The 11,567-nt window shown below is 38.9% G+C and overlaps 1 protein-coding gene across 1 annotated transcript; it reads right to left on the bottom strand.

The window, feature by feature from the left end:
• Positions 1 to 2,727: 2,727 nt before the first annotated feature.
• drg1 (developmentally regulated GTP binding protein 1) lies at positions 2,728 to 10,560 on the bottom strand. Its single transcript, XM_088319834.1, has 9 exons — positions 10,385 to 10,560; positions 8,298 to 8,421; positions 7,905 to 8,080; positions 7,756 to 7,825; positions 7,516 to 7,685; positions 6,072 to 6,202; positions 4,605 to 4,772; positions 4,375 to 4,497; positions 2,728 to 3,057 (listed from the first exon to the last, which is right to left on the bottom strand). The coding sequence occupies exons 1-9, from the start codon at positions 10,421 to 10,423 to the stop codon at positions 2,958 to 2,960; spliced, it is 1,101 nt and encodes a 366-aa protein (XP_088175960.1). The 5' UTR covers positions 10,424 to 10,560; the 3' UTR covers positions 2,728 to 2,957.
• Positions 10,561 to 11,567: the final 1,007 nt, after the last annotated feature.

Here is an 11,567-nt window from a genome sequence, read left to right as displayed (position 1 = left end):
CAGCACAGGAGGATTGGTAGCTGGATTTGAACCCATGACCTCAAAACTGTGCCGCTGACGCGCCAACCACTCAGCTGCCATGCCACCCCATGATATAAACACAAGAAAGTGTCATTTACCAAGTGCATGAGTATACTGGGTGCGTTTTCACTGCAGTCAGTATACAATGCATTAGGTAATTAACAGTACAGCGAGACCATATAAATCACTGGCAATTTCAAATCATTGTTTCAAGGAAATTGAACGCTTTCGGTCTAAATCTAAAAAGTTTATTCATTTAAAATCCACTAGCTAAATTAAATCTTGGGAGCAAAATTGGAGAAATGGAAAAGTAAATAAATAAGTCATTGAATAAATGAATTAGTAATTGGTGTGACTGAATTCAGATACCAAATAACGATGCATATTTTTATTAAGATATTAGTACTTGCATATTGAACGATGCAATAGTTACTTTATTCTCGCTTTTTCCCCCAGAATTAGAATTATCACACGCCGCTGCCAATATATGCTGGGGTCCGGATAGTCTCTCAAGAGTGGTATGCCGTTTATACCAGATGGACGGATGGGTGGATGGATAATACAAGATTATGTTGCCTTAATTCCTTACTTGTTCTTAATAGTTGTCCTGATTGTTAATTGGTTATTACCAGGCAACACAGCCATTTGTTTCTTCTTCGTATTTATTGTAATATCAAGCTTTGTTTCCATGGTTGTCATAAATGGTAAATGGTCTGCATTTATATAGCGCTTTTCAAGTCAATGAAGACCTCCCAAAGCGCTTTACAATGTGCTTCACACTGACCCATTCACACACACACACTAATAGGGAGTCAGCCATGCAAGGCGCCTACCTGCTTATTGGGGGCATTAGACATTCAGTGTCTTGCCCAAGGACACTTCGACATATCACGGAGGAGCCGGGAATCGAACCTGCGACATGCATTTGCTTTTTCCTTTAGTATCATTGGGACCCAATGCATACAACTAAAGTACAAAACAAATACAGTAAAAAGATGTTCAATTGAAATGTACTCGCTAAAATGAATCTTGGAAAAAAAATTGGAGACGAGATGATAAAGGTGCTGTATCGGAGTCACATCAGGAGGCTTCTCCTGCTCCTGAAGTCTATGGAAACCAGCACTGTTTCATGTGGGGGATCATACAAGACACACTGCAGGAAATGGTGCCGCTACGACCCTGGCGGTTAAGGGATCCGTGGAGTTCGGGAAAACAGTCCAATGTTGAGCATAAAATTCCCATATCGACGGTCCACGGAATTTTTTACACGAGTGTGTATGTTTATGTGGGGTGTGCATTGAAAGGAGTCTTGTTAGTTGTGAACATCTGCTGCATGATGTCCCCAAACTGCGTCTGAGTGAATGAACTGATTAACCTGAGTGGTCGTCCCGACCGACGAGGGAAGAAAAACGGGGGACGGGAGAGTGGGAGGGGGCGCTCGGCTACGCGGCAGAATAAGTGCCTTCATCATCAATGTCCCGTAAATCACTGAGCTGGACAGGCCTTTTAAATGAGGCTTTTTTTTTCTTCTCGAGTGGTTGAGATGCTGCAGTGAGGCCTTGGCCATCAAAAATAACCAACTGCAATGGTGCATCGAGTTCACCGATGCAACATCTTTTATGTAACTAGCTGTAAATGTTGAGATTTACCGGAATGACATCCAGTAGACAAAGACCCAGAAGACGAGTGCGCCTTCTGTTGATTCGGAAAAGTGGATGTGTTTGCAATGAATTGGTTCCGGTCACTCTCATAATAAATTGGCACATACACTTTTAAGTGTTCTCGTAAGCTTTTCCTGCGTGCAATTCAAGCAAATTTTATTGACATAGCAGTGCCATGCATTCTTGGGAGGCAGATTAGAATGAGCCTCACCTTTTATCATGGAAATATAAATGAAAAATATACTAAATGGTTGTATGCAATCGGTGTTTAATTTCTTTCTTATTTAACTTGAAAATGTTTGGACTTTGCTTCAAATTTGCTTAATTTTCAATTACCGGTATATCATTTGCAATATCTGTGTATTATTTGTTATTGCAACATCCATTGCAGCCTGGTCATCATCACCTAGTCAGGTTTTAGATCAAGGGATGGTGTAATAATAGTCTGTGGTTTGCATTAATCTGTGGTCTGTGCACCCCTTTGAGACTCTTTGTGATTAAGGGCTATACAAATAAACAGGACTTGACTTAATACAATTAGTGTGCATTACTGTGCTGCAGATGCAGTGAGGCACGCAATTCTCTTGCCTCAAAGCAGAGGGCAAACATTCTGATACGGCAGATACCTCAACCCCAAACAATAGAATTAGCAATAGTATTAGCAAGCTAACCGCAAGTCAAGCCATCCGGTATTTTTATTATTATTTCATGGAGTTTTATTCATAATGACCTATGCCTGGATCCTTTTATTAAAAAGGGGCAGCGCATGGACTTTATTTATAAGTTAAGACAAAAAAAACATTTGTTTCCTATGCTATTCAATTTTTTTCTGGAAATCAAATGATGAATAAAATATAGGTTCATTTTTTGTAAATCTGACTATGCCTCACCAGACTCGGACCTGTTACATTGCACATTATCATTGCGTAAAAAGCACGGAAAATTTTATCACAACACACTGACATCAGCAAAGCGTGTATAGCCTTGGTTTTAAAAATAATAATAAATTGCATTCCATAGCAGCCATTGTCAGAAATTAGTCACATTCAAGGTTGTAGGACTTGTTTTTTTTATTTTTATACATTTTGTTTCCATTTTAATGCAAGCGTTAACCAATATTCAATATGAACTAATCCTGGTGTTGAAGTGTTTCCAAGTGACATGTACATTCATTCACATTATCCATTATCTGTTTTAAAACAAGACAATAGTGATTTTCTTCATGATAGCAAAGCCATGCACTCAATGCCACTTTTATCTTCTTAAAATACTCGATTACTTCTTTACCAACTGGATAACATCCTCGTCCTCCATGACGTGGTCCTTGCCCACCTTTTGAGGGTTGTGTTTGACGGACGATCCCCACACGAGCGCGCTGAAAAGAAGCCGACAGCGTGGCGTTAAGGTTAAGCGAGGGCTGGAAGCAGAAGGTAAGCGGCGGCGAAATTTCTGAAGCACAAAAGCGCCGCTTCTAATGCGCTGTGACACCGCTTGGCTCCCGTTGCCTCCCCGGAGGATCGCTAATGCGGGGCAGCGCTCCTGTATTGACTGATTGACGAACCCTTTGAAAACCGCCCCCACCGGATCCAAACGCATGCAGTAAAGACGCCTCTGTGGATAGCAGAGTGACTGACGGATCTTTTAAAGCGCCGGGATTCTCGGTTAAAGGGTTCCTACGGGAATAGATTCAGGCTTGATTTAATTAGGTTCTAATGACAAAAGGATTTCTGATTTTGCCGAGACAAATTTATCATATTGAAATTTTCTTTTCCTTGTAATATCTTGGAATTCTTTTTAGCCGATTCAGCAGCCAATACTACTTGAAACGATTTGAATGTAAATGTTATGAGAACCTAAGTCACAATGAAGGCATTGTGACACTTATTGGACAATCAATTTAGCGTGTTTCCATTTGTGCTTGCACACTGCGAAACGACCTGCAAGACGATAGCTAAAATGATCACCATTCCAGTAAGCCTTATTTTAAATTATTACTTGAAGAGTGATTTGTAAGAGTTTATTTGTTTGTTAAACTAAGAAAACAATCCTGAAAATGTGCAAATCATCTCATATTTAATGTAAAAAAAGGGTAATAAAATCAGTGATATAAGTAACATTCATTTCTGTTCATCCCATTTTTGTAACTATAAAATCTTTTCTTATTTGATCTTTTATTGCCATGAATGTTAAATAGTAAAAAAGTACTTGTAGCTATAGTAAGATTGGATTACTTAAAATTACCAAATTTGGAACTACATAATAAAGGAAAACATATTGAAAGTAAAACTGCAAAAATAAGAAAATAATTTTAAAGATCATTTTAGTTTATTTTCTCTCATGTATTTGTTCCATTTTTTGTTAGTAACAAAAATAGTTATAAACATAAAAAAAAATTCTTATAATGATTTCACAGTGTATTTTTAAAAGCAAAATTGACTGTCAAAATATGTTTTCCCTCTGCAGTGTAGCTTGTAGAATTGCTACAAGAACCAATTTCACTCAACTACATTTTGCCTGCATACTGGACATAATTTGAACTACAGAACCAGAGTGAGTCACAGATCCCGGGGTAACATCCATTCATGGCTCACGTTTTTAAAAAGGAACATTTACAACATAAAAAGAAACTATTGTGGTACGAATATTTGCTTTAAACATTTCATTCGCTTATTACAACATATAGGCAACTTACTACTTGAATTCCTTAATAAGGTTCTTATGGATCTTCAAGCAGAAGTCCTCCACGGCAGTGTGCTGGTCGGGCAGGACGACGGGAGATGTATAGTCGGGAAGCTGGCCTTTGGGTTTGGTGTAACTAGGGCCGACAACACAGCATAGTCACGCAAAGGTTTTGGGGAAAAAAACGCTTGAAAGACATAAAAAAGAAAAAAGGAAAATCTGATATTTCGACGCAGCTCTTACATGCGCACGAGTTTGAGGTAGTCCCACATCTTCTCCAGGAGGTCGTCAAAATTCCAGCGGTGGTGGGCTGAGATGGGTACACAGTGCGGGACCTTGTAGATGACGTCCAGCTCCTCGATGGAGATCTGGTCAATCTTGTTCAGCACGTAAATGCAAGGGATGTAGACCCTGCGGGGAGAAAAGAATATTCTCATTTTTGCCATATGTGATAAAGACAAAACTATTTTTCGTTCATACCAGAGACACAGAATATTAGCAATTATCGTATTTTTGAAACTAAAACGCACCCCCAAAAATCCCAAAATTGGCCAGAATTTTAACATACGCCTTATAATATGGTGGGCCTTATTTCAAAGAAATTTGGAATTGCGTTACCATATTTTACGAGTCGATAAATTTTATAGCTGACCACAATTGCTTAACAATGGTAGCAACCGGAGAGCAACGGTAGAGTGCAGATTTCTAACCAGATGGTTTTCCACAATCCCGTACCATTGTATGCAACAGGAATGAAACCTGGACCGCGGAGGCGAGCGCACCAGATCATATACACTACACCACTAGGGATACAGATGCCGCATGAAAAGACATTAGGTCTTCCCCTATTACCACACTAATTTTCGTCACGGTGCAAGATGGGTTACAGAGATGAGAAAACACCAAGTGATTAAAAGTAAGCATGAATTTTTGGTTTCAATTTTCCTCAGCTTAAACTATAGTAAGTGACAAACATTTTAAGTACGCACACCATTGCGTTCGAACTGTTCAGGAAACCAAATTACTTCTACCAGTGCCAACCTACTTTGGCACCTCAACTGTTTTCTTATGACATTTGTGGTTCTTGCTTGATGGATTGAGATGCAAAAATAATACCACAGTATGCTTCCTCATGAAGGGGAATCCATAGTGTTTCTTTGCTGCTTTCATTTCTAAAAACACTCAAATCCAGCGAATCATTTCCTGAATCAGTCACTTGGTAAACCCGCTTTGCATGGCTTCAAACATCATAAACACGCGCATCGATTCGCCGTTCATGAGCCACTTGTCTAAATTACTTGGCAAAGGCTTCAGAGATTCGACCCGAAAAGCATATCACCAGTTAATAGTGATATATCCTGACTGATCAATGAACGCACAAACATGGTACTTTATTATCTAGTTTTTTAACCCATACCCCTCACTTAGTTTTAATTCCATGCACCTTATAGTCGGGTGCGCCTAAAATAATATCACAAAACACTAATTAACGGGTGGATTCAATAATCCAATGTGCCTCATAATGCGGAAAATACAGTAATTTATCTATGAAACCACAAAATAGCCCACTGTGTGTGTGTGCGTGTTTTCCCCCACCCTCTCCTGGATTCCCGTCAGGGCTGCGTGAATAAAGTCCCATGTCTGGCGAGTGGCCACGCCCACCTGGGGGCAGAGTCACAAAGGAGAGCCAGTGGCGGCAGCTCGTCTCACCGGTTTCCCTCCACCACGTCAATGAGGTCATCGGCCGTGGAGTCGCTGCGGAGGGTGATGTCGGCGTTGTGGATCTTGTACTCCGACAAGATGGTTTTCACTGTGTCGGCGTCCAGCTCGCTTTGTGAACACTAAGCAGAACAAGACACACATGACCGCATATTAATACTGTTCCACAGCAGAAAAGACCAACAGGAGATATACCAAAATGTCCACTAGAGGGCAAAATATGACTTGCAACTAGGGCTGCAACGATTAAACGACATTATCGCCAAAAATTGCTAACAGAAATGGTCGACAATGAACTCCATTGTTGACTATTGTCGGCAGAAGTTTTTTCCCAAACAAGCGAGGCATCTTCCATGATTATAATCTGCTGATTGTCGCTAATGCCTAATAGTGTCTCTGTCTCAAGCGGTAACATAAACATACAGAAATGACAGCGTTAACATCAAGTACATGTAACAAAACGTAGAACGTTTGGGAGCCTTTTAGCCTGGATTCAGTGGAGATAACGAGTAATAGTTCACAAAGTAGACTTTGTGTATCATGGCAGAACCTTGGTGATGCACGAAAATTTAAAGGGAAAGAACGTCACACAGTAGAACGAAATTGAGTCTGACTCGCCTTGGTAAGATTCAAGTAATATTCAAGCCAATACGCTTTTGATGACATGTATCATACATTTTATATGCGAGTATTTCTCTATAAAAGAGCATAAGCGTTATGCCATACTGTGCCTGACAAACATATCCAAAGTACAAACGTCAGCTGTTAGAATCATGATTTCAAACGATTGAGAATCATTAAGTTCTTTTGTGACAGACTTTGCAGTTGACCACTAAATGTACTTCACAAAATGGACATATATGTTTTACTTACTGTTTCAATGCTGCTCATGAGCCCTTTTTATGGATTATGTCTCAACTGACCGAGCAATGTGCCTTATTGGTTTTTATTTAATTTTTGTACGAATCCGCAGTATGCTCATTAAAAGATGCATTGTTCATTGTGCCCATTTTCCTGTAACTATTATTATATGCCACATAATTAAATAAACTTCACACTACATATAAAAAAATAAAACACTTTAACTAATTATTTGACCAATTTTTTCAAATCAGTGACTCGTCAACAATTAAAAAGTCATTAGTTGCCGCTTTTTTAACAACCTTCTCGATTTAAGTCTACCCATACTCACGTCCAGCAGATGCTCTTTTCTTTTAGATTCAATGTTTGACACCATAGCAGCCCGGCAACACATCGGAAAATTAGGGCAGCAATGCGGCACAGCAATCTACCACTACAATCCGCGATTGTCATGATGTCAAAGTTACAATCTAGGCAGCAGAGTGCGCCACTGTAAAAGATTTACGACAGATTGGTGTAAACAGATACCAGTAGTAAGTGGAATGTTACCTGTATAGGTCAAAATGATACTTACTGTAGCAGTAAAGTTTATGCCGCCTTTGTCCTTTTTCTTGAAGCCAATGTTAGGAGGCTGCTTATTGAGTCGGATGCCGAAACCCTCCAGCTCATGTTCGATTAATCCCTTGTGCAAAAGAGGCTTCAGCACATCCAACACGATCAAGATCAGGTTGCAAGTTCGAGCAACTGGTGCAGAAAGTGGAAAACACATGTGAGGCGATGCAAAAGTGTAGCATGGTAAATGTTTTGTCCTTACCTGCAATAACTTGTCTGCCTCTGCCTTTGCCATCTTTGGCACCTTCAATAATCCCAGGGAGATCCAGAAGCTTTCAGGTGGAAAGATGACAACATTAAAATGAAAGCACACCCCTACCATGTTGCATGATGGCTTACTTAGCAATGTACCTGGATTTTGGCCCCTTTGTAGCGAATGACTCCGGGGACCGTTGTGAGAGTGGTGAACTCATAGGCGGCGACTTCAGAGTAAACCCCTGCTAGGTTACTCAGTAATGTCGACTTCCCCACTGAGGGAAAACCCACAAAACCAATACGGGCGTCGCCGGTTTTCGCAACGTCAAACCCTTAAAAGTCAGACAGTGATGTTGATGTCAGCAAGGTTTTACTGAAGATATGGCAACAAACAACATTTTAGGCCCAACTACCGCCAGGCCACTTTTGCAGGTTAAGTATGAATAGTGTACTAGAACATATCAGGGACAATAGACTGATTCATTTCCGATAAAAGAAAACATTTGCATACTAGTTGGAATATACTACAATCTGCTGCATCCTGGTTACCTTCTCCTGTGCCGCCACCGCTGCCTCCTTTTGGCGTGATGAGCTCCCGCCTGAGCTTGGCCAGACGTGCTTTGAGCAGACCCAAGTGGTGAGCGGTGGCCTTGTTCCTCTGCGTCCTGGCCATCTGCAAAAAAACAGAGAGATTAGACTCGCCAGCACGCATGACAGACAACCACAGTTGAAACAAATCAAAATCCCAGAAATTTGAAAGTATGCCGCCTTAGAATCCGGTGCGCCTTATACAGTAAATAAAATCTGAAATAATTACAACGAAATGCGTCTACATACGTTCAGTGTTTTTTTTATTGCAACCCTCGCCCTTACAGCAGTTGTTATTATAAGCAACTTATAGACTAGTGCAGGGGTGGCGAACACGTGGTTCGAGAGCCGCACAATAAGAATTCGGCTCTTTGCCTCATCATATTTTCTATATACTGTGGCTCTTTGCCTTGTTTCATGCTTAGTTTTTTGTGTGTATTGAGGGTGGACACTATCTTTGAAATCAACACAAGAACAATACTTGTATTGTAAGGAGAGGAGTGTGTTATGGGAAATATTGTTTTTAATTGTGTGTGTCTGTCCGTCATGGCAGGTCAGTGTGTAGTGTGGCTCTTTGACTCTCACAGTTAAAAATGTCAGCTCTTTGTGTCAAACTTCGCCACCCCTGGTCTAGTGCAACTTATAAAAGGAAAAAAAATCTCATAAAGGAATAATTTAAGTGTGTGCCTTATAATCAGGTACGCCTTAAAGGACCGCGATCAAATAACTATGATGTTATTTTTTAAATATACATTTTATGAAGTATTTCTTGTTATAATAAGTGTATTCCTTAAATATGTATTTTTACCATCTTTACATTCTCTTTAGGCCTTAAAGTGAATAACATACTAACGTTCTATTTGCCTCACTTAAAATCATCAGAAATAAACACCATCAGGAATAAACATTACATGATAGAAAGGGGCTTTGGTATTCAAAAAAATGAGATTCCGGCTTCTGCGATGTTGAAAACGTTGTAATGTCCTTAACTCACCATCAATTAATAAGACTATGAAGTTATGAGAGTATATACATTTCTGGGAGTGAATGATTATTATTATTATTTTTTAAATGTATTTGTCACGAGGTAAAAAGTATTTTGCTATGCTTACTAACTGCCTCATTCACATTTTCAAATAATTAAAGACAATTCTTAAAACAATAACCTGCGCTTACTTGTCTTTCCCGACAATGTTTGTGAAAAGCTTAAGTGACGAGGGGCTATAATTTCACTTGAACAATTCCTGTATTTTGTCCCATTGGGGAAAAATTGTACTATGGATCATTTTATATTTACTGTAATATGGTGGTTGTGATATATTTGCGTGAATTTGAAGCATTCCAATTTATTGTCATCCACAATCAGTAACTTTTACAATTTTGCTCGCCATTATTTAACTAATGCAAGGTAGATCATTATTTTAACGTTATTTGTTTAGAAAATATTTTGAAAGAGACTCGCATAGCTCAGAAATAGGACCATAATTGCTTTGCCACCACCATGTGGACAGAAGGGACATTTAGGAAACTGGTTCACTTATATCTAGAATATTAGTAGCAATACACCCGATTTAAAACCACTGCATTTCTTTTAAAGTTCCTAAAGCACTTTTATTTCGTTTTTATCTGATCAAAACGTTTGAAGGCAAATAAAACTAGATAATCAAAAGGTTTCATGCGTGTCCAGGATCCACTGTAAAAATCACAAGACATACGTATGTATTCTATGTTTATTCCACCAATGTACACATTAGGACATTTTAAAATAGTAGTTTTAAATGGTTAATGATTTATAGGTGCACTTAACTCGATTTAGATCTCGAGTTAACGTTTGCCACCAACAATAATCTTAAAATATTCCTAAACTAAATGCTACAGCTACAATATTGAGGATCCTTGTATACATTTATATGACACAAAATTAAAAGTGGTGACGTATTGATAATAAGGCCCAACTGGATGAGCACCGCTATTTAGGGCTAAGCTAGCCGTTAGCTACAACGGAAACTCATTTATTGCAAGAGCACCGCGTTTATTTCAACGCTTACCTCATTTTCAATCTCCGCTATTTTGGCGATTATGCTCATGATGGCTGAGTTTTATTTCACGACACTGTTTTACCAATAAACTTTGAAGAAATAAGAAACGGACTCGTGTGAAGAAAATGTGTGCAACTAGCACATTGCTACCACCCAGAAGTCAACGCGCACTTCCCGGCGCTAAATCTCGCGAGATAATATAAATCATTTTCGCTCTAAACGATGAATCTCAGGCTGGAAATGCAATTTAGTTTAAACGCCAAATGATTTCTATACTGCACCCGTCTCACAATCTAATGTACTGTATTGCATTTTTTTGGTAATTTTATGAATGCGGAAAAAAAAATCCAATATAAAAATAAAACACAAGTTCACGACAGTACAGAACATAAACTAATGTGGTGGAGTTTACGTCTGATATATAGATGTTGTGATCATATTTACAAATAAATGATCACTACATCTTATCAATCATTTGATTGACGGAGCAAGAAAGTAATACGAAACCTACAGCATAGAAAAAAAGTTTAATGATCTTACCTTCTCAAGGTTTCTTCATTTTCCTCATGTTGAGGCTTTTGAGTTTTTCCTTGCCCTCATGTAGGTTTTAGATCAGGGGATGGTGTAATAATAGTGGTATGCAATAATCTGTGGTCTGTGCAGCCCTTTGAGACTCTTTGTGATTAAGGGCTATACAGATAAACATGACTTGGCTTGACTTGACCTTAACTTATTAATTAAGTCTATAGATTTAAGACAATAGATAGGTTTTTTTGAAAAAAAAAAAAAAAAAAAAAAGTCAATGCAACCAGAATTAAATATTAGGTGGCTGGACTTGCTGTTAGCTTGCTAATATGATTAGAAATTATATTGTTTATGGCTGAGGTGTGCACCAAATCAGAATTTTTGGTCTCCGCCCTCTGCCATGAGGCAAGAGAATAGTATGCCTCAGTCTGCATCTGCTCAGCACAGTAATACGTTACATACTAATTGTATTCATGATATTCATTGTATAATGTGAATATTCAGCGATTTTGAAAAAGAAAATCTCCTAAATGGTAATACAAATGATCATTTAAATTATTTTCTATTTTGTTTTTCCAGGACGGCAGTGGAGGCACTGCCTCACCCGCCTCCCCTGTCTGCACGCCACTGGTTTTATAGATATAATATAGATGTTTAAAATGTTGCC

Source organism: Urocampus carinirostris, chromosome 16 (genome assembly GCF_059441175.1).
Source record: "Urocampus carinirostris isolate Australia breed hairy pipefish chromosome 16, RoL_Ucar_1.0, whole genome shotgun sequence".
Classification (NCBI taxonomy): domain Eukaryota; kingdom Metazoa; phylum Chordata; class Actinopteri; order Syngnathiformes; family Syngnathidae; genus Urocampus; species Urocampus carinirostris.
Note: the sequence above shows the minus strand (reverse complement) of the source record. Positions and strands in the feature narration are given on the sequence as shown.

Bases quoted from the DNA above. Each gene is read 5' to 3' on its own strand.
- drg1 (XM_088319834.1), bottom strand. From the start codon at position 10,423: ATGAGCATAATCGCCAAAATAGCGGAGATTGAAAATGAG. The intron at 7,826-7,904 runs GTACATTGCTAA...TCCACCTGAAAG, and splicing joins ACAAAGGGGCCAAAATCCAG to CTTCTGGATCTCCCTGGGAT. The intron at 7,686-7,755 runs GTAAGGACAAAA...TTTCTGCACCAG, and splicing joins AGGCAGACAAGTTATTGCAG to TTGCTCGAACTTGCAACCTG.